The sequence below is a fragment of the Nomascus leucogenys genome, chromosome 10, assembly GCF_006542625.1.
Source record: "Nomascus leucogenys isolate Asia chromosome 10, Asia_NLE_v1, whole genome shotgun sequence".
NCBI classification, from domain to species: Eukaryota; Metazoa; Chordata; class Mammalia; order Primates; family Hylobatidae; genus Nomascus; species Nomascus leucogenys.
This window is the reverse complement of record NC_044390.1, coordinates 95,615,861-95,638,341: the sequence shown is the minus strand read 5'-3', so window position 1 is coordinate 95,638,341 and position 22,481 is coordinate 95,615,861. Positions and strand designations below refer to the sequence as shown.

At 46.1% G+C, this 22,481-nt stretch overlaps 1 protein-coding gene across 1 annotated transcript in view; it reads right to left on the bottom strand.

Annotated features, from left to right (window-relative positions):
* The window catches only part of TMEM132C (transmembrane protein 132C), a 453,190-nt gene that overhangs the window by 166,791 nt on the left and 263,918 nt on the right, over nucleotides 1–22,481 (bottom strand). The window contains exon 3 of the mRNA XM_012509870.2: nucleotides 8,919–9,065. Within this exon, the coding sequence (XP_012365324.2) occupies nucleotides 8,919–9,065 (147 nt within the window). The remainder of the gene's footprint in view (nucleotides 1–8,918; nucleotides 9,066–22,481) is intronic.

Below are 22,481 nucleotides of genomic sequence, written 5' to 3'. Positions count from 1 at the left end.
CTCCTGCCTTAGCCTCCTGAGTAGCTGGGATTACAGGCATGCACCACCATGCACAGCTTAATTTTTGTATTTTTAGTAGAGGCAGGGTTGGCCTGCTGGTCTCAGATTCCTTGAACTCCTGACCTCAGGTGATCCACCATCCTCGGCTTCCCAAAATGCTGGGATTACAGGCGTGAGCCATCGCACCTGGCCAGGATGTTTATGTTTTAATTGTATTTGTTTATGCTCACCTTTATTTCGTGCAACTGAGAGGCATTTTCTCCATTTATTTGTATACATTAAAGTTATTTTTTAAATAAAACATTTTTATGATTTCCCTAAATATTCATCTGGATGCTTACTTCCTGTGAGGGTCTTTATTCTTTTCTTTATTTGCCCAATGGTATGACGCCTCAGTTCATGAGACCATTAGAAAGACTTACTGAAATAATGTACACAGAGCATTTTGTAAAGTGCCAGAGACAGTGAAATACACACAGTATTATTCTGTGTGCTGTCAAGCACTATGAAATCTACAGAATATTATGGTTTTCTATGTAAGTTTCTATTTTTAAGATACTATATTTGCTTCTGGAAGAGATGTTAACAGTAGTGTTTTAATAAGAATGCCTAAGTGGGAACCTGGAGACGCATAAGTGAACCGGTTTAAGTGGAGGTGTTTAACATTCAACAGCACAGGCGCACGTGGGCCAGTGGGAAGTGGAGCGGCAGGCAGGTGTGCCTACACCGACCCCACTGGGGAGCCCGCCTCATCAACAGCCTCAGGGGGTTGCATTCCCAACACGGAGTCCCCCCTGAACTTCAGTGTATGCCCACAGTTTAAAGAAACACCTAAGTTTTGGCATTTTCCCTGAAGGAATTAGCTTAAAGTAAGGCTCCAGGAATGCTTGAGGCATTTTCCCTGAAGGAATTAGCTTAAAGTAAGGCTCCAGGAATGCTTGAGGAAACCTTTATTAGATCAAGGTGCAACGTTCGAATCAAAAGCAGCCAGGGTCCGCTCTTCCCTCCTGCCAGTGCTGAGGTCAGACTCACTGCTCGCTTCACTGCTCCCCAGCTACTCAGACTCACCGGGACACCTGGTTTTGAACCATCACACTCAGGGGACTGTTGTGGGGTGGGGGGAGGGACAGCATTAGGAGATATACCTAATGCTAAATGACGAGTTAATGGGTGCAGCAAACCAACATGGCACATGGATACATATGTAACAAACCTGCACATTGTGCACATGTACCCTAAAACCTAAAGTATAATAATAATAATAAAAAAAAGAAAACAGATGCAGATCGAGGAAAGGAGATGAAGGGGGAAGCGGAAGATGCTTCCTAAGGAACACGAGGATGCCAAAAGAACCGCAAGATGTGTTCCTGCCTTTCAGCACGCTCTCCACGTGCTTTTATGCCTCTTCCCTGCAGACACAGAAGCATTTGCTTCATGCTCGATCCTCTCCGTCACAGGGCGCTGACGGGGAAGGACCTGGGCAGCATGCTAATTGCTCTGTTGGCCTCGCACCCTGTAAATACGACGTGCACTCTGGTAAATTGTTGGCTGAGTTTGCCTGACTGCCGAGATGCTCAGACCTCTCCCAGGGTGATGCGGAGCCTGGAAACCAAATGCTACACGGTTTGGTGCGCGTACAGACCAGGTGCTGGCTGTCTTCCTGGGTCTGAGTGTTTATAGACAGATGGTTTCAGGACCATAACAACTCTGGTCTTTCAGAGGTTCTAGGTTACAGGGAGACGGCGCTCCAGCAAAACAGCTGTCTTGCTTGACAGTTTTCCTAACAAGTGCTCTCTCCCTGTCTAAGAGGACATTTCGCCAGGGGAGGAAGCGGGGGGCTCTTATGTTTCTGAGAGTCTCAGTGTGGGTTCATTAGAAGCAGATCATAAGACAAGGATTCATTTGCAAGTGACTGATTAAGGATGTTGTTTCCTTTCTCCCCACGCACCAGGAGAAACTGGAAAGGGAGAAGGGGAGAGGGAAATAGTTCACATTGCAGGAAGAAGCAAACAGAAGGTGTGCTTTCAAAGACCCAGCCTGCAGCCGGACCCCATGGGAAGCTCTGAGTCGAGCTGTGTCCATGACAATTCAGAGTTGTCTGCACTGGGGGAGATGGGGCTGAGCTTTTGTACTCCACACCCGTCCATCATCGGCAAAGAGGATCCCAGGCTCTTCCAAGAATCTGCACAAGTGCACAAAAGTGAGGGGCAGCCCCAGGTGGTGCAGTGATGGAAGCAAGTTCAGGATGACAGAGCAAACCCCATGACTACAGACTGAATTGTTCCCTCCAAAATTCATCTCACAAAGCCCTCTCCCCTAGTGTGACTATATTTGGAGAGCAGGCTTTTAAGATGGTAATTAAGGTTAAATAAAGTCCTAAGAGGGGGCTCTAATCCCATGGGACTGGTGTCCTTATGGGAAGATGAAGAAGCCAAGTGCAGTGGCTCACACCTGTAATCTCAGAACTTTGGGAGGCCAAGGTAGGTGGATCACTTGAGCTCAGGAGTTTGAGACCAGCCTGGGCAACATGATGAAACACTATCTCTACAAAAAAATACAAACATTAGCTGGGCTTGGTGGTGCATGCCTGTAGTCCCAGCTACTTGGGGGGCTAAGAGAGGAGGATGGCTTGAGCCCAGGAAGTCAAGGCTACAGTGAGTCCTGTTTACACCACTGCACCCCAGGCTGGGTAACATAGCGAGACCCTGTCTCGAAAAAAGAAAAGAGACCAGGAGCTTCTCTCTCTCCATGCACAGAGGAAAGGCCCTCTGAGGACACAAGATGCTGAGAGGGTGGCGAACTGCAAGCTAGGAAGAGATCCCCCACCAGAAACGACCCTTGACAGCACCCTGATCTCAGACTTTCCAGAGTCCAGATGCTGAGAAAATAAATTTCTGTGTTTTAAGCCAACCAGTCTGTGGAATTTTGTTCAGGCAGCACTAGCTGGCTAACACACCTACCGAGGGATATAGAGCAGTGAAAGAGATTTAACGGGAACCGGGGTGGAGCAGTGTCTGCCAGCCAGGGTGATCCATTGGGTGTATCTCCTGTCAGGACAAGAATAAGCACAAGCTACAGCTTGTTCTTCAAGGCAGACCTTCCAGGTTGGAATTCCACCTCCACCTCTTACTGAGCGGGTTTGAAAAATGCATCGTGTCTCAGTTTCCCCTCATGCGAACTGAGATCACAGCTCACTGTGACTACCTCGAATGCCTGAAGGAGGATTAGGTGCTTAGGAGGATTAGATGCAAAGCATTTGGAGAGTGCGAGGCACACAGCCAGCACTGTTTGTCTCACCTATGATTCTTCTTTCCTCACTCACTCAAGCGCCACTGTTCATCCTATGCTGAGCACGACACGGTTCATCATTCGCCAGGTGGGAGTTCATATTTGGGACAGTCTTTAAGTGTCTCATCTTCGAACTTCCCCCCGATAAGACTCCTGGCCATAGACTGTCAGCACGGTAGCTGGCAAGTACTGGGCACTTGACAAATGATTTGTTGAAGAAATGAACGTGGGAAAGGGGATGTCTAAAGCTTCCCACAGATGGAAACTGTGTAAGAACATTTCAGCAATAGGGGAAATTTTCTGAGCCAAGCAGCCCTTTGACGTGCCGGGGGGTGATGGTGGCTTTAACTCAGTGCAGCACGCCCTCCCTCCACTCACCCGCCCCGTATGTCTGGGTGGTGAGGACTTCCTCTCCCCACGGCCTGGCCTCGTGACTCACTTTGGCCAAGGGGATGTTAGTGGACAGGACACCAGTTTTGATCTCAGGTGAGAGGATAATGAGCTGCTGTGAGAGGAGCACGCCCAGAATAACTCTGCCCCTTTAGCCTGGGCCCGGGCCCAAACACACATGGAGAGGCAGACACTCAGCTTAAGGCTAAGAGCTAAGCCCAGCCAGCTCACACCCCAAGGCAGTCTCCTGCCTGAGCTTCCCCTTAGCAGGCCCAGACTGCACTTGACCTACAGCCCTGGGAGCATGAGAGCGAAGCTTTGATAGTCGCCCCTTGGTACCCAAGGGGGATTGGCTCATGGACCCTTTGCAGATAACAAACATCCATGGATGCTTAAGTCCTTTAGATAAAATGATGTACTAGTTGCATATAACCTGTGCACATCCTCCTGTATACTTTAAATCATCTCTAGATTATTTATCATACCTAGTATAATGTAAATGCTATGTAAATAGTTACTGTGATACCATATTATTTAGAGAATAATGACAGGAAAACCAAAGTCTGTATATGTGCAATACAGACACAACCTTCCACTAAAAGAATCTGGAATCTGTGAACACAGAACTCATGGATCTGGAGGGCCAACTGTAGTTATAAATCACTGAGATTTGGGTGCATTTTTTATGTGGCATGATTGTGGCAAATTTGTCCACATCCTAGTGCCTAGAACCTATGAATATGTTATCTTATAAGTCAAAGGGACTTGGTAGATGTGATTAGGTTAAGGATCTTGAGATGGAGAGATGATCCAAGTGGGCCCTATGTGATCACGGGGTCCTTACATAGCAGACTGATACACTGGATTTTCATACTACAACGCTTTCACAAACCACGTAGCCAATTCACAAGTGGAGAGGCCAGATACAAGCCAACAGGATGGAATGGGGACTATGGCTAATTGGAGATTTTGTGTGTCCCAACAAACGTCATTCAAATTTTATTTTTGCATGAAAAACACAGGTCAACCAAGTTCAATTCAGGGACGACCAGTTCATATGAGTTAAAGAACTGGGAGAGAGCAGTGAAACTGTTGTAAAGAGAATGGCACATGGATGCAGCCCCCCACACACCATATATTTTCAAGCAATTTTAGGGATCGGGGGGCCCTTGGTGCCCATTCATGGTCCTGTTTGAAACTTATGGACTAGAATGACTTTCAGAGCCCTTGAGGCATCAACAACAGGCATGTTTAACCACTAGCTGTCTGCCACTCTCAGAGCTCAGCTCCCCAGATCAGCTACCATCATCTCCTGATGTAGAAGGCTTCTATGTTTGGGGTGAGTGGCCATGCGGGATCAGTAGGGGTGAGTGGTCATGCGGGTAAGGGCCAGGGACATGCTCTGAAGCTGTGTTTGTTTACAAAGCCGCCACTTTTAGTTAGACTTGGTGTGTGTGTTTGGTGTTTGTGCCTTTGAAGAAATAGCCATGGATGGGAACGGTCGGCAGGGGGTCGTAAAACCTTCCAGAACCACCTTTCTGGACCTGCCTGGGGAAGCCACTGGTGTGACAGCCCCTCCATGGGCTGACCAGTTTCACCCTTTTGAAGCTATTTATGTCTCCCCAGGTTCGCGTCTTACCAGCCAGGGGATGTGGCCAACACAGGGATATGGCCAAGATCTGAAAACACAGTTGCAGCTTCCATATCTCAAATCGGTGACTCACCTAAATGCAAAAGCTCACAATGGGATATTTCTTTTCTTTCTTTTTCTTTTTTTTTTTTTTTTTTTTGAGATGGAGTCTCGCTCTGTCGCCTAGGCTGGAGTGCAGTGGCACGATCTCGGCTCACTGCAAGCTCCGCCTCCTGGGTTCACACCATTCTCTTGCCTCAGCCTCCCGAGTAGCTGGGACTACAGGCACCCGCCACCACACCTGGCTGATTTTTTGTATTTTTAGTAGAGACGGGGTTTCACAATGGGATATTTCAAGTGGTTCAAGGAACGAACCACTCTCTGCAACTGCGAGTGCCATCCTGGCCAGCACAGGCTCTCAGAGTCCTGCACAGAGGCTCCTTCAGGCAGCCACAGTCATGACCTTGGTAGAGCTCAGTGCCAATGAGGCTTCAGATACTTGACTGCGCAACCCTCACCTTGAAGCAAGAATACACATCCCTGGCTGGCACTGACTGCTTCTGCTGGACCCTGCCAGGAAGGGAGACACCATTGCCCATGGCAGTGCTATACGTAAGAAAGATCTTGCTATCAGACCTCCTCGGCTACCAAGAAAGCTGCCATGGGAAGGAACGCCATTCCCCACCCTGGGAATCTTGGAAGGTACACTCGCTGGCCTGACCTCGGTATCCCAAGGTGTCCAAACCCAGCATTTCAAAGACTCAGGACTGAATGGACATGGCAAGGGCCATGCTGTAAGAAGACAGAGGCAGGCCAATTTGTCTACATCCTAATCCTTAGAACTTATGAATATGTTACCTTACAAGGCAAAGGGACTTTGCAGATGTGATTAAGTGAAGGTTTTGATACAGGTGATGATCCAGGATTACCCAGGTGGGTCCAACATGACCACAATGGCCCTTATAAGTGAAAGTGGGGCCAGGCACGGTGACTCCACCCAATGCACCACCCGCCCTCCTCTTTGAACACATTTCTCGGGTCTAACCATCTGCAGTGCCTCTTTCTGTGCCTCAGATGCCATTATTCTCTATTTCTGCAGATTCAGATCTTCCTCTTGTCCACAGTCTGCCAAAACATTCAGGATGGCTGACTGTGGAAACTCACGCACAATGCTTACCACTGAGACAGGAAACATAACTGGGGTCAAAGTGGGGCGCCTGGAAGCTCAGAACCAACAGGGTGGCCACAGGAGCCCTTCAGGACTCGGTACCCTCATCTCCCTCGCTCTGCTTCTCATTCAGGTTCCCACCTGAAGAACTATTCACATACATAACTCCGCCACCTGCTAATGAACACATTCACTTTCATTTGCATAATCAACACTAATCTTACGGGTTAATTAGACTTCATGTGCATTCAATTCAGGAGATTTAAATTGGCCTCTGATCTCCTGCTTGGAACAAGGGACTCATAAACACATTTCCTTCTGGCCATGTCTTCACAAGTTCAAAGATTCAGACACCCAACCCTCGTCCCTGACCTCACCCCCACCAGATGCACTAAAAATCCTTCTTGGGGTAATGATGGTGAGGGTTGGCATTTGAGTTTGTAAACTGTTCGGGACACCAGATTTTCTTTTTCTGGTTACACATTAAAGGAAGGACAGAGGGGGTTCTATGGGCAAAATAACAGCGTGGTTCTAAACCAAGCAGAGAATTTGAGGATTTTTCATGGTGCCTTGCAGCTGTCACTTAAGAAAATGTGTCCAGTAATAGAATATTTCTTTCTTTAATACTAATCCCTTCAGAAAAATACACTGGCAGAATATAACAAGAGCCTTGAAGAATAATCTTATGTTTTGAATCTAAGAAGCCACCTTAAGGAAAAAGGGATGTGGACAAAGATTTATGTGGAAGGTGGTTTACTGCTGCATTATCTATAAGAATAAATCTTGGACATACAAGTGGCCACAAACTTATGAAAAAAATGTTCCATATTACTAATCATCAGAGAAATGTAAATCAAAACCACATCGAGATGCCATCTCACACCAGTCAGAATGATGATTATTAAAAAGTCAAAAAATAACAGATGCTGGAGAGATTGCAGAGAAAAGGGAACACTTACACACTGTGTGTAGGAAAGTAAATTAGTTCAATCACAGTGGAAAGTAGTTTGGAGATTTCTCAAAGAACTCAGAACTACCATCCAACCCAGCAATCCCATTACTGGGTATACACCCAAAGGAAAGAAATTGTTCTACCAAAAAGACACATGCACTCATGTGTTCATCGCAGCACTGTTCACAATAGCAAAGACATGGAATCAACACATCCACAGTGAACTGGATCAAGAGAATCTGGTATACATCCACCATAGACTACTACACAGCCATAAAAAAGAACAAAATCATACCCTTCGCAGCAATACAGATGCAGCTAGAGGCCATTATCCTAAGCAAATTAATGGAGGAACAGAAAACCAAATACTGCATGTTCTCACTTGTAAGTGGGAGCTAAGCAGTGGGTACATGTGGTTACAAAGATGGGAACAACAGACACTGGGGACTCCTAGAGTGGGGAGAGGGAGGGAATAAAGGGCTGAAAAACTACCTATTGGGTGCTCTGTTCACCACTTGGATGATGGGATCATTCACGTCCCAAACCTCAGCCTCAGGCAATATACCCACATGGCACACCTGCACATGTACCCTCTGAATCTAAAATAAAAGTTGAAATTTAAAAACAACTTGGAATCAACCTAAATGGTAAAATACAGGCATGGTTGGTTGTTTATATTATGTTAAATCCATCTGATGAATATTATAAAGTTATTAAGAATGTTTTTGAGGAATATTTAATGTTAAGAGAAAATGTTTCCAATAGAAGTGAAAATTGTAAGTGTCCTTAAAATCTGTACGTATTTGATGATACCAAATTTGTAAACTAAATATATGTAGCATATATTAGCATTACACAGGTATAAAACCCTGGAAGGAAATCAACCAGCATGTTATCAGTGGGTTACCCTTGAGTAGGAAGGATATTGGCGTATGATTCCCTCCCCACCAATATAATTGTGCTTTCCTCATATTCCAAAATGAGTCTGGATTGCTTTTATAACCAGAAAACAATTATTTTTAAAAATCATCTAGGATGTCTACAATGAATCTCACATAGCAGGTTCTTCTCCATTATTGCCACTGACTGTCACCTCCTTCCCTTAAATTGCTTCTCACTGAAGACTCAATCTTACCCTTCATGAAAAAATGAGAACTTCGTAACTGAGCATCTTCTTATAATATAGGCAGGGCAAGGCCCCCAGAAAGTCAGTTCAGGTGTGGAGAATGCACAAGCCCTATCAGAGCAGACATGATATCACCCTGCTCCAAAGCTGACCCCACAGCGCTGCAGAGCGAGTGCCCCACCCCGCCCTGCTGCAGAGCCAGAGGGTCCTGCATGGATATCAACGCCTCCAGATTTCCACGCGGTGGGTTCAATAGCTCCTCTGAGCAGTGGCTCACGCGAGTCCAAGTCAAGGCTCTTAGGCAGCAGCCGGCCTGGACCCGGGACCAGGAACCACGCACGCTTGCAGGGAGGGCACCGCTTACCTGTTGCGCGGGCTGGGCCCCAGGCGCTGGCAGGCCACGGTGGCCGTCACATGCTTTCCACCGCTGCCCACCTCCTGCTTGACACCCCACTGCCGGGGCTCACGGGTCTGAGCACTCAGGATGTTCACCCCCTTCTTCACCTTGGCTCTGTGGGGATGAAGATGGGAGAGAGAGAGACAGGGTTAAGGTTTGGCCTTTCCAACGTGCCCAGCTCTGCAGAGTTGCCACCTTTAGTTTCTGTTTTGCTTTTCCACTTTTTTCATATCTAGTGAGAGGCAAAGCCGACCAGTGGTGGTGATGCCAGGGCAGGGCGAGGGGGATCTGCCTGTGGATAAGGCAGTCACAGACCTTGCTGTCCGGTTCCAAGGGGGAGGAAAAAGGACCCCGGAATTCACCAGACCAGGAGGTCGCAGGGCAGAGCTGTCAAGGCATGCACACAGCCTGCCTGGGTCAGTCTCCTCACTCAGGGGGCTCTGCGCCCTGCCAGGAACATTTGGCAATGTCTGGAGACACTTGTGGTTGTCACGGTTGTGTGTGTGGGGGGTGTTGTTATCCAGTAGGGAAGTGGGGAGAAAGGAGGAAGGCAGCTAAACAGCCTACAACCCACTTGAAAGCCCCACCACACAGAGCCACTGGGCCCACAGTGTCACTACTACTAGGAAAGCCAGGCCTGGGTTCATACCCCAGTTTCACCACTTTCTAGCTGTGCAAATTTGGGCGAGGCACAACTTCTCCGTGCCTCGCCTCCCTCCTCTGTAAGAAAGAGCACGATCATAGTAGCTCCCATTATAAAGCTGTTGTAATGATTAAATAGATGTAAAGAGATTAGAACAACAGCGCCAGGCATACAATACACACTTAATAAATGTTAGCGATTGTTACATCACTCCAGGGAAGTCCCCAACCTGCTTAATGTAACTTGCCTGGCACACACTTTATAAAGATACATTAAGTCAGGGACCAAAACATAAAGAAACAAAAAGGCAAAGAGCTCCTTCTGAAGCTGCTGCTGTTTTGATCACGCCACTTAGCCAGCCTCAGTTCCACTTTCCCTATCAATAAACGGATGAGACAAGTGGCAGCTTGAGCACACACATCTACTTATACCATCTTCCTTCATCCCACTCACGGGAGAGCAAAGGGACTGTTTTAAAAGGCATAAGACAGCTGGGCACAGTGGCTCATGGCACAGTGGCTCACGCCTGTAATCCCAGCACTTTTTTTTTTTTTTTTTTTTTTTTGCAACGAAGTCTTGCTCTGTCGCTAGGCTGGAGTACAGTGGTGCAATCTCGGTTCGTTGCAACCTCCGCCTCCTGGGTTCAAGCAATTCCCCTGCCTCAGCCTCCCGAGTAGCTGGGACTATAGGTGCCTGCCACCACGCCCGGCTACTTTTTTTGTATTTTAGTAGAGATTGGGTTTCACCATGCTGGCCAGGATGGTCTCAATTTCCTGATCTTGTGATCCGCCCACCTCGGCCTCCGAAAGTGTTGGGATTACAGGTGTCAGCCACTGCATCTGGCCAATCCCAGCAGTTTGGGAGGCTAAGGCGGGCAGATCACTTGAGCTCAGGAGTTCGAGATTAGCTTGGCCAACATGGTGAAACCTTGTCTCTATGAAAAATACAAAACATAACCGGGCATGGTGGTGCATGCCTTTAGCCCCAGCTACTCAGGAAGTTTAGGCAGGAGGGTCACTTGAACCTGGGAGGCAGAGGTTGCAGCGAGCTGAGATCGTGCCACTGCACTCCAGCCTGGGCAACAGAGCAAGGCTCCATCTCAAAATAATTATAATAATAATAAAATAAAAGGCATAATCCCGTGATTGGAAGAGGAAATGCAGCCACAGCAACAGATTTGGGAAACTGGAAACTGGGAGTTCAGTGGATAAAACAAGTCAGCAGAACTTCAAAATGGAGCTTCGAGCTGTCAGTGAGCAGAGTCCACAACCAACACAGTTTCTACCAAAGAGCCCCCCAGACTCAGGAGTGGGTGATAACAGTCACAAAATCGGAGTGAGTGAGGACTGAAATAAAGAGGGTTGGCTACAAGTGTGTTCAGGAAGCAGCCAGATGCAATTAAACTCCCCTTTTTATGCCCAGGTGATGCCAGGACTTCACATCGGGTATGGATATTAGGGCGAGTGGGGAACTGGGGGTGCCTGGGGGTGCCACACCCAATACAGAGGGACCCCACAACCCCATGTGTGCTGAACGCTGAGATTCCCAGGCGGGTCCCCCTAGACTGGATCTTCACCCTCCAGGAGAAACACAGGGTTCCAGAGGGTGCTACCACCCTAAGACCAAAACGCAATAGGCCTCTCCAAACAGCCAGCCAGACGCCCTGCAGTGAAGCCTGAAGTCAGCGAGCACTTTTGAGGGGCTCTGAGCCTCGCACAGCCTTTTAGTCCCCCCTCCTTTATATAAACCAGCAAATGAGAATTGTTAGACAATAAGAAAAGTCTCTATGTGATATAAAGACCGTGATATGCTGAAATAAAGATTGGATACTCATCCCTGTTTCCTGGCATACGGCTCCTAAAATCCTGGGAATAGTGATGTCTTCTTGTGTGCTAAGGAGGTGACTGGTGGCTGGGATTACACGCAGCTTCAAGATAGGGTTGGTCACCAGAGAGACCAAGGCAAGAACAGAGGGTTTGGACTTTCAGCCCATCCCCTCAATCTCCAGTGGGAACAGAGGGGCTCATCACCACTGACCAAATATTTAATCAATACTTCCTAATTATAAAGCCTCCTCAAAGCCCCAAAGGACAGGATTTGGGGTGCTTCCTGATAGCTGAACCCATGAAGGTTCCTGGAAGCTGGTGTCCCAGGAAGGTAAGGAAGCTTCATACTCCTTCCCCTATATCCTGTCCTACATGTTTCCTCATCTGTATCCTTCGTAACATCCTTTATAATAAACCAGTCAACATACGTAAATGTTTCCCTGAATTCTTTGAGCCGCTCTAGGAAATTAATCAAACCTGTGGATGAGGTCATGGGAACCCCACTTTATAGCCAGTCAGTCAGACACACACACACAGAGAGAGAAAGAGAGAGAGAGACAGACAAAGGGAGAGAGACAGACAGACAGAGACAGACAGAGAGACAGAAAGAGAGAGAGAGAGTAATAGACAGACAGAGACAGAGAAACAGAGTCAGCCAGGGCTTGCAGTTGGTATCAGCAGTGGGGAGGAATCCTGGGGAGTGAGCCCTCCACCCGTGGGGCCTGATGATTTCTCCAGGTAGAGATGGTGGGAACTGAACTAGAGGACACGCAGCTGACATCTGCTGCAGAATTGCTCACTCACTTGTCGGTGGGAGAAACCACCCCCTCCGCCCCATGCCCCAGGAGTCTTCTGTGTTGGTTGTTGTGGGGTGAGAGCGGAGGAAGCAGTTCGTGTTTGTGCATGCAGAAAGACTGAAACAGGCAAATGCGGGGAGGGGAGGGCAGCAACCTACAGGAAATACAGCCTACGCAGTAAAGAATATCCATGTTTAAAAAACAGACAATTGGCTGGGCGTGGTGGCTCATGCCTGTAATCCCAGCACTTTGGGAGGCCGAGGTGGGCAGATCACGAGGTCAGCAGATAGAGATCATCCTGGCCAACAAGGCGAAAACCCGTCTCTACTAAAAATACAAAAGTTAGCTGGGCATGGTGGTGCACGCCTGTAGTCCCAGCTACTCGGGAGGCTGAGGCAGGAGAATCACTTGAACCCGGGAGTCGGATGTTACAGTGAGCCAAGATCGTGCCACTGCAGTCCAGCCTGGTGACAGAGCAAGACTCTGTCTCAAAACAAAACAAAAAACAGAGAATCATTCACATTCACTAAGAGATAAGAGAAGATATTGCAATCATGAAACAAAAATGACTGCTATATCTTAAAAAGGAACACCCAGCAGGGACAGAATGAGCCCTTGGAAATTAAAAATATGGCAAAATGGAAAGTCGGTGGAATGGCTGATGGATAAAGTTGAGGAAATTTCCTAAGAAGCAGAGAAAAGACAAAGAAGTGGAAGATAGGAGAAAAAAAATTAAGAGGATGACTTTGAGGTTCAATATGTCAATAATAGAAAAAAAAAGCAGAGAAAAGAAAGAGGATGAATCATTAATGAAGTAATTTAAGAAAATGTCTCCAAATGAAAGGATGTGTTTTCAGACTGGAAGAACCCATTATGAGATCAGCACAATGAATGAGAATAGACACACACCAGGCCACGTGATCAATACATTTTGGAAGACGGGGTAGGTAGAAGTGAATTCTACAGTCCTCTAGAGAGAAAAAAACCATCAGAAAGAATTCAGAATTCATAACAGCCACTCCATAAACTAGAAGACAATAAAAAAATGTCTTGAATATTGTAAGGGGAGATGATTTCCAACCTAGAATTCTGTATCCACCCTATGAGCTCAGTGTTTCCGCACATGTGTGTTTTTTTTTTTTTTTTTTTTTTTTTTGAGAAGGAGTCTTGCTCTGTCACCCAGGCTGGAGTGCAGTCAGTGGTGTGATCTCAGCTCACTGCGAGCTCTGCCTCCTGGGTTCACGCCATTCTCCTGCCTCAGCCTCCAGAGTAGCTGGGACTACAGGTGCCTGCCACCATGCCCGGCTAATTTTTTGTATTTTTAGTAGAGGCAAGTTTTCACCATGTTAGCCAGGATGGTCTCGATCTCTTAACCTTGTGATCCGCCCACCTCAGCCTCTCAAAGTGCTGGGATTACAGGCGTGAGACACCGTGCCCAGCCCACACATGTGTGTGCTAAGGACATTTACTCCTTACACCCATGCTTGGGAACCTACTTGAGCATGTGTTCCATCAAACCACAAAGTGAAGCTGGAAGGAAGACATGAGATAAGGAAACAGATCCCAAATACAAGTGACGTGGAAGGAATCCCAGGTTGATGGTGAAGAGAGGTCCTTGAATAACAGCAGAGCATGAGGCATGGAGAAGATTCCGGCAAAGACTTCCTCGGGAAACAAACATTTTCTTAATAAATATGATGTTGAATAAGTGTTTCTTGAGGACATTTAAGCAACTAGAGGAGAGTTTCAGGACAAATATGAGCTAAATATACAGAAAAACAAGAAAAAGAATAAAACCCAATCAGTTTTTAATCCTAAAGATAAGAACTCATTATGCAGAGAAGGAAAAGTAATCATAATTTAATACTTGATTTTACTGTGATTAGCACATGTACTTATATTTTAAACACTGAATATTAATCTAGACAAAATATGATTATTATACTTGAGGGATGGAGAGATAAAATGGGAGGCACTTATGTGGGGGAGAAAAGAGATATATCCTAATTCTCCATAGTGGGAAATTTATAGATATTGCCTAAAAAAAAAGTGTCAACATCAGTGCGTTACTTGGTGATATGCCTATAAATACCAGATGAGGAAAGAATTTTGCCTCTGTGCATGGAGAGAAGCAGTAAAAGGGAGCAGGGTACTGCAATATTATCTTAAAATAACTTTGTATTTTTAAATAGTTTAATAGTTTGAGATTGAGAGGAAGCTGTGGCTGGGTTTGGTGGCTCACACTTGTAATCCCAGAACTTTGGGAGGTGGGAGGATCCCTTGAGGCCAAGAGTTTGAGACTAACCTGGACGACAAAATAAGATGCGGTCTCTACAAAAAGATAAAATAATTAGCCCCACACGGTGACCCATGCCTATAATCCCAGCACTCTGGGAGGCCAAGACGGGCAGATCACCTGAGGTCAGGAGTTCGAGACCAGCCTGGCTAGCATGATGAAACCCTGTCTCTACTAAAAATACAAAAAAAAAAATTAACCAGGCATGGTGGAAGGGACCTGTAATCCCAGCTACTTGGGAGACTGAGGCAGGGGAATCACTTGAACCCTGGAGGTGGAGATTGCAGTGAGCTGAGATTGTGCCACTGCATTCCAGCCTAGGCAACAAGAACGAGACTCCATCTCAAAATACTACTACTGCAACTACTAGTACTACTACTATTAAGCCACATATGACAGAGTGTGCCTTTAGTCCCAGCTACTGGGGAAGCTGAGGCAGCGGGATCACTTGAGGCCAGGAAGAGCTATGATAGCACCGCTACACTCCAGCCTGGGCAACAGAGTGAGATCCTGTCTTAAAAAATAAATTTAAAAAAGTTGCAAAACAAGAAAATACTGAGTTCTCACGTACCCATCATTTAGCTTCCCCCAATGATAATATTGTACATAATTGTGGTTCAATGTCAAAGCCAGGAAATTTATATAGGCGTAATACTATTAACTCAGGTATATACTTTATTTAGATTTTACACTTTTTCACATGAACTTTTTTGGTGTATAGTTCTATGAAATTATATCCTATGTGCCAATTTGAGTAACCACACAATAGATGCAGCATTGTTCCTTCAACACAGAGGAGCTCCTTCATGTGCCCCCTTCATAGTCACACCCCCCTCGAATCCTGTCACTGATCTGTTCTCTAGCACTACAGTTCTCACACTTTGAGAATGTTGTACACAGGTTTCTGCCAATAAACTCTGCAGAACTGTTTGACCTTCTAAATTACATGCAAGAAACAAAAATACAATTCTAAGCTACCCAACAGATGGAACGGACCCCCTCTTGGCCAAGGAGATGCCAGTGAAACCTTGAAAACTGAGTTCCTGGCTAGGATGGGATGGGAGGCTGGATGCACTTCCTCATCCCCCCACCTTCCCTAAGCACCATTAGGCTTTCTCCCTGAGGGCTAAACGGAAACAAGCCATTTGGAAAGACTTGCTCCAGATACCAACGACTGCCTGACACTTCCTTGCCCTTTTATGGTTTTGACAAAAGGGTTCCTTCCTAATAAGAGACCACCAACCTTGCAGTGGTTCTAGCCATCTACTGAGGATGCACAGTGAGGGGTTTCATGTCCTCTGCTTCATCTTTTGATGTCAGAGGGCTGAAAACCCCACCTTGGGATCATGCTATCCCTGTCATCTTTTGTACATGGGACCCATGAAAGGGTATGAAACTCAGCCGTGCATACACATGCTTCTCCTCCCATAGATATTCATGACTCCTCCTACGGTTTATTGAATATGCATATTTATCCTTTTTACTCAGCATAAATCCCTATCTTGTTCTTCCCATCTCTGAATGTCTTGTTTCTGGCTTCTGGCTGGAGGCTACACTTCCCAGCCTGTCAGATTGGCCACCTAGCAGGCTGCAATCCTTTAAGAAATAAAGCTCTTCCTTCCAAATGTATGAACCTCATCATTCTTCAGTTGACATATGCAAGGTCATGTCTTATGAAAGGAAATTACACACTTATACACACACACATACACACACAAACACACAACCTATTAACTTCCCAGACTGAAGGAGATACATTCTTGTGAATAGTTAAAAGGCTAGACATAGCTGATGAATGTGATTACCAGGGGGTTGCCATGCGGGAACACTGTGGGTGGAAAGTGGTGATAAAATACATCTTCACCTGCCAAATTTAGGTGTCCAACCCTTATAGCAGCAGTAGCATGCCAGCCACACAGCCACCTTCCCTCTTTTTTATTATACTTTAAGTTCTAGGGTACATGTCCACAACGTGCAGGTTTGATACATAGGTATACATGTGCCATGCTGGTTTGTGGCACCCATCAACACATCATTTACATTAGGTATTTCTCCTAATGCTATCCCTCCCCCCAGCCCCCCACCCCACGACAGGCCCCAGTGTGTGATGTTCCCTGCCCTGTGTCCAAGTGTTCTCATTGTTCAATTCCCACCTATGAGTGAGAACATGCGGTGTTTGGTTTTCTGTCCTTGTGAGAGTTTGCTGAGAATGATGGTTTCCAGCTTCATCTATGTCCCTGCAAAGGACATGAACTCATCCTTTTTAATGGCTGCATAGTATTCCATGGTGTATACGTGCCATATTTTCTTAATCCAGTCTATCACTGGTGGACATTTGGGTGGGTTCCAAGTCTTTGCTATTGTGAACAGTAGTGCAATAAACATACGTGTGCATGTGTCTTTATAGCAGCATGATTTATAATCCTTTGGGTATATACTCAGTAATGGGATTGCTGGGTCAAATGGTATTTCTAGTTCTAGATCCTTGAGGAATCACCACACTGTCTTCCACAATGGTTGAACTAATTTACACCCCCACCAACAGTGTAAAAGCGTTCCTATTTCTCCACATCCTCTCCAGTATCTGTTGTCTCCTGACTTTTTTTTTTTTTTTTTTTTTTGACAGAGTCTTGCTCTGTCACCGAGGCTGGAGTGCAGTGGCGTGATCTCGGCTCACTGCAAGCTCCGCCTCCTGGGTTCACACCATTCTCCTGCCTCAGCCTCCCGAGTAGCTGGGACTACAGGTGCCTGCCACCATGCCCGGCTAATTTTTTGTATGTTTAGTAGAGACGGGGTTTCACTGTGTTAGCCAAGATGGTCTTGATCTCCTGACTTGGTAATCCACCTGCCTTGGCTTCCCAAAGTGCTGGGATTACAGGTGTGAGCCACTGTGCCTGGCCTGTTTCCCGACTTTTTAATGATGGCCATTCTAACTGGCATGAGATAGTATCTCATTGTGGTTTTGATTTGCATTTCTCGCATGACAAGTGATGATGAGCATTTTTTTCATGTGTCTATTGGCTGCACAGATGTCTTCTTTTGCAAAGTGTCTGTTCATATTCTTTGCCCACTTTTTGATGGGGTTGTTTGTTTTTTTCTTGTAAATTTGTTTGAGTTCTTTGTAGATTCTGGATATTAGCCCTTTGTCAGATGGGTAAATTGCTAAAATTTTCTCCCATTCTGTAGGTTGCCTGTTCACTCTGATGGTAGTTTCTTTTGCCGTGCAGAAGCTCTTTAGTTTAATTAGATCCCATTTGTCTATTTTGCACAGCCACTTTCTCTTAAGAAACTTCTTCTGAGTCTCACATTAAATGATTCACTAAATACACGTGCTACTCTGAACACCAGAAGACCAGAACGTGCTTGAGGGACGAAGATCAAAGACACATTAGCATGGGAAAGTCCCCATTGCCCTTAGCAGGAAATGAATGCCCCAGTTGTGTTCATAGCATGGACACCTTCTACTTCTACTGCTGGAAATAAATGCCTCTTGCAATGTGACTTGGCTTGAAATTGGCTTTTGCTGCATTTGGATTTTTCTCAAGATTTCAGATTTCACTGAAGCTACAAATTGTTCTTTCCGCTTAATAGTGCATACTCATAGGAGGATTCTCACCAACTGGTGCAGTGGCTGGTGTCACCTCTGGATGGGGTGGGAGAAGGAACCACAGAAACGGGAGAAAGGCATAGGTTTAAAAGGCTGATTGTGTTAATTGGGCATTTTTGTCGATGAGAGCAGTGGATGTTTCTGTCTACTTCAAGGAACTAATTGTTGCAGGGTTTGTGTCCAGGACCAGACGTTTTGCAACCAGAGTCAGCATTTTAAAAAACAGTGAAAGTGGGCAGTAAACCCTGAGGATGCCTGGCTTCAAGGTGCAAGCCCAGGGAAGCTGGCCAGTGGCAGTGTGAGGCCAAACCCGCTCAGCCAGGCTGCATGGAGGGGAGGAGCTTCCAGCCCTGATTCTGGAGGGTCAGGCAGGTGTGCTTTTCTTTCTTCATCTGCTGCATCCAGGGTGGCCCTAGTTCAGTGGTTTCCAGTTTGTGGGTCTGCTATTGCTGGTAGCTTGGGAGACGATTTCCCATGTAGCATGGAGCACCAACTGTTTCCAGCACTGTGCTAGACATTGCAATGCATCCACGCGGGACTCAGGCAAGGGATGGACTTGGTGGCATCTCTGGTCCCATCTGGGTTACCTGAACGGGGCTCATGCCATCTACAAGGCATGTTGATCACTGATGCTCCTACTCAGGTTTTTAGTGGTTAAAACCCAAACAAAACAAAAAATATTTTCCCTCTTTTTAAAATGTGCTTGGCTTGGGTATAACACAGGGATGATTAAGTGTTCCTTAAGGAAAATCAATGTTCAGTACAAATTTTGAACACGGGAAGCCTAATTTCCACCCTGCAAACCATCTATCTCATGGTCAGCTACAATCTTCTTATGAAATTCTCTCCTTAGAGGCTTCTCAGGCCTGCTGGGGTGTGTGAGTGCCTGGGTATGATGAGGAGTGTGTGTGTGTGTGTGTCTGTGTGTGTGTGTGTGAGGGGCATGTGTGTGTGCACGTGTGAGTGTGTGTGTATGTGTGTGTGTGCACAGATGCGAGGGCGGGTAAGTACCATGTGGTCTCTGGGCCCTGTGAGGCTGTCTGCTCAGGAGCTGAATCTGATCTTCAGAGTACGTTCAAACTGAAAAATGATAATTATTGTTGTTAAGGGTTGAACTCCTCACCTTTCCAATCCATATGTTGAAATCCTAACTCCCAGCATTTTAGAACGTGACCATATATGGAGATAGATCTTTACAGAGGTAATCACATTAAAATGGAGGTCATTAGTCTGGGCCCCAATTCAGTGACTAGTGTTCTTATGAGAAGGGGAAATTTGGAGACAGACACCAGAAGGGAAAGTCCATGGGAACATAAAGATGGCCATCTCCAAGCCAAGGAGAGAGGCCTGGGACAGACAGTCCCTCACACCTCAGAAGGAATCAACCCTGCCAACACCCTGATCTTTAACTTCCAGCTTCCAGAACTGTGAGAGATTTGTATCCTTCAAGCCCCTCAGTCTGTGGTACTTTGTTACAGCAGCCCTAGAAAATGGATACAGTTGCTAACATGAAAATAAAGGAGCAAGCAATAAGAAAGCAGCCCACCCCTGGCCTGGCCCTTAGGAGGAGGAGCTGCTGTGAAGCTAAGTCATTACAACCCTGAAGGAACCAGCTGATGTAAGGTCCCACTGCACTGAGCTAACCAACCAGCAGCTGTAGGGTCCCATTGCACTGAGCCTGTTAGTCCAGTGCTCTCCACCCTGGGCATTGCACAGGAAAGCCTCCGGTCACATGTACATAACAGCTTCTGCACTGAGAAGACGAGGGCTGGCCCTTTGCAACTGGTGCATACTGCATACAAAGGGATGGCACACCCGCATGCTTGCTCTTCCACTAGAATAAGACTCCCACACTTATATCCAAACCCACCCACTGACCTGACAGCAGCCCTACAAAGCTGCTTCCTCTAAAGGAAGGGAGCTGTGGGTTTTCAGTATTCCAAAGCCCTTCAGAGGAAACTAACAATGTCTTAGGATCAGGGTGTGTATATCAACAAACGTGGCATGGGTATTGCTGTTGCTTTCACTGTCTCATCCAGTGAGCGTGGCCACCCAGGCCTCATGGGCTGAAGACATGCTCACCGGAGGGTAGACAGCTCTACATTATCCATGTGGATTTCCCTAGGATTAGGCACTCGAGCTTCACCCTCACATTGTTGCCACATCCATACATTCTCTATAATATCATTTCTTTATTTTTTATTTTATTTATTTATTTATTTATTTATTTGAGATGGAGTCTCACTCTGTCACCCAGGCTGGAGTGCAATGGCGCGATCTCGGCTCACTGCAACCTCTGCCTCCAGGGTTCAAGCCATTCTCCTGCCTCAGCCTCCCAAGTAGCTGGGATTACGGGTGCCTGCCACCATGCCCGGCTAATTTTTGTATTTGTAGTAGAGATGGGGTTTCGTCATGTTGGCCAGGCTGGTCTTGAACTCCTGACCTCAGGTGATCCACCTGCTTTGCCCTCCCAAAATGCTGGGATTACAGGTGTGAGCCACTGCGCCCGGCCTCCTCTTTTTTTTTTCTTTAGAAAAGTTATTGTTTTCTAAAGTTTTTATTACTGCATATATAATCATTTTATTATGCATACATAGTCATACATAGCTCCTCATAAAGAAGCTATAGAAAAAAATTTTACAAACTTTTCCCCTAAATACACATTGAAAGAAGGAGATCAAAATACAAATAAAAACTGTGTGTTCATGAATCTCATAAAAGAACATCTCCTGCTGCTAGCAGGTGTGTAACACTCTGGCAAGCACTGAAAATGCACAATTTAAAATACACTTTTCCTTTCATAGATACAGTTTTGTATCTGAAATCTTTCAACACATGGGAGGGAAGAGTCATTAGCAGGGCTCTGCATAGAAACTATTGAAAAACATTGAAAATTATTGTTCTTGTGTTTTGTTTTTAATAATGCGAGCTGGTTTCCATCTCCCCGTCTGCCACCAGGAGCCTTGTGAGCAGGGTCATCTTATTCCAGCAGCAGCTTTATGGGCTGGGTACAGGTGAGCTGCCAGTGGGGTGAAGGTGGGGGGCAGTGTCCTTTTCCAGGCTAAGACCCAGACTCCTGCCCCCTTGTGCCATCCCCCTTTGATTTTTCCTAAACTACCTGTCAGGGCAGACTTTCTGCCCCTGTCAAAGGGAGTAGAGGCCCTAGGAAATGAGGAAGCACAGACTGGTTCCAAGGCCATACAAAAGACTCCAGTGGTCACTACTGCAACTTCCTAAGAGAAGTCATGTGTATGTGCATGCATGTGAGCAGGTATGTGCCTGTGTGTGTGCACACACATGTGCCTGCACCTGTAGTTATGTGTGTGCATGCATGTGTGTATGTGTGAAGCCACGGAAACCCAGCTCTCCTCCCTGCCTGTAGAACTCCCTGCTCTCTCATTGACCAAGAGGGACAGCCACTGCCAGTCCATCTGGAACAAATTCTCCTCACCTCTTTCAGGTTGGCTGTGAAAACAGCTGCAGTCAAACGTGTTTCCAATTGAGCGCTCTTTTTCATCTTCTGTTTAGCTTATCAAACGCTGACCCCTTTTGGCCACTACCTTTTGCTGCCTTTTACCATTTACTTTGATCTTGGGTGCTAATGGAAACTTCCTTATCAGTAACTCATCAAATGCCGGATCGGAGAGAGCAGTAGGATTTCCTAAGCATTGTTGCTACTTCTAACTCTATTATTTTTTTCCCCTGTTCTGGTCCCCAACAAAGGGCCACTCCTATAGCAAAAACTTTAGCAAAAGGAATGTTTCTTCACAAAACAGTTACCAATGTTTTGCGTCTGTAAGTTTGCTCCCAAGAACTCCCAATTCCACCTTTCCATCCCTCTCCTTCTCTTCTTTCATTGAAACTTCAGGCTGATCAGCATGAACCAACCAGTGGTGTTCTGGCTGTTACATTTTCAGGAATTTGGCAAGCTAGCTGCCAAACAGCCATTATTCAAATATAAATCATAAATGTACACGTTAACCTATGTTAGAAACAAAGGTAATAAATACTCAAAACTTATCACTTCCTAATTATTTCATGACAATTTGATATTATCTGTCCTCTTGGGTTTATGCATATATATTTATATGGAATGAGGAGAATACTATATAAAGAAGTGTTATTGGATGTGTGCTCTCAACTCCATATTCAGTGATGTCAGGTAGCCTGAAATTGGCTATGGTGAGAGTATTTCATACCACAGCATCTGGCAGTCCGTATAAATCAAGGCCTTTTTCCTCTGGGGAGAAAGATGTTAAACATTGACGAGCACAGCCCTGGTGAAGGGCTGGCTGCTGTGCTGTGAGGGCTGATCTACATAGAAAAATGTCCCCGGCATCTTGCATGGCAATTACTGCTTC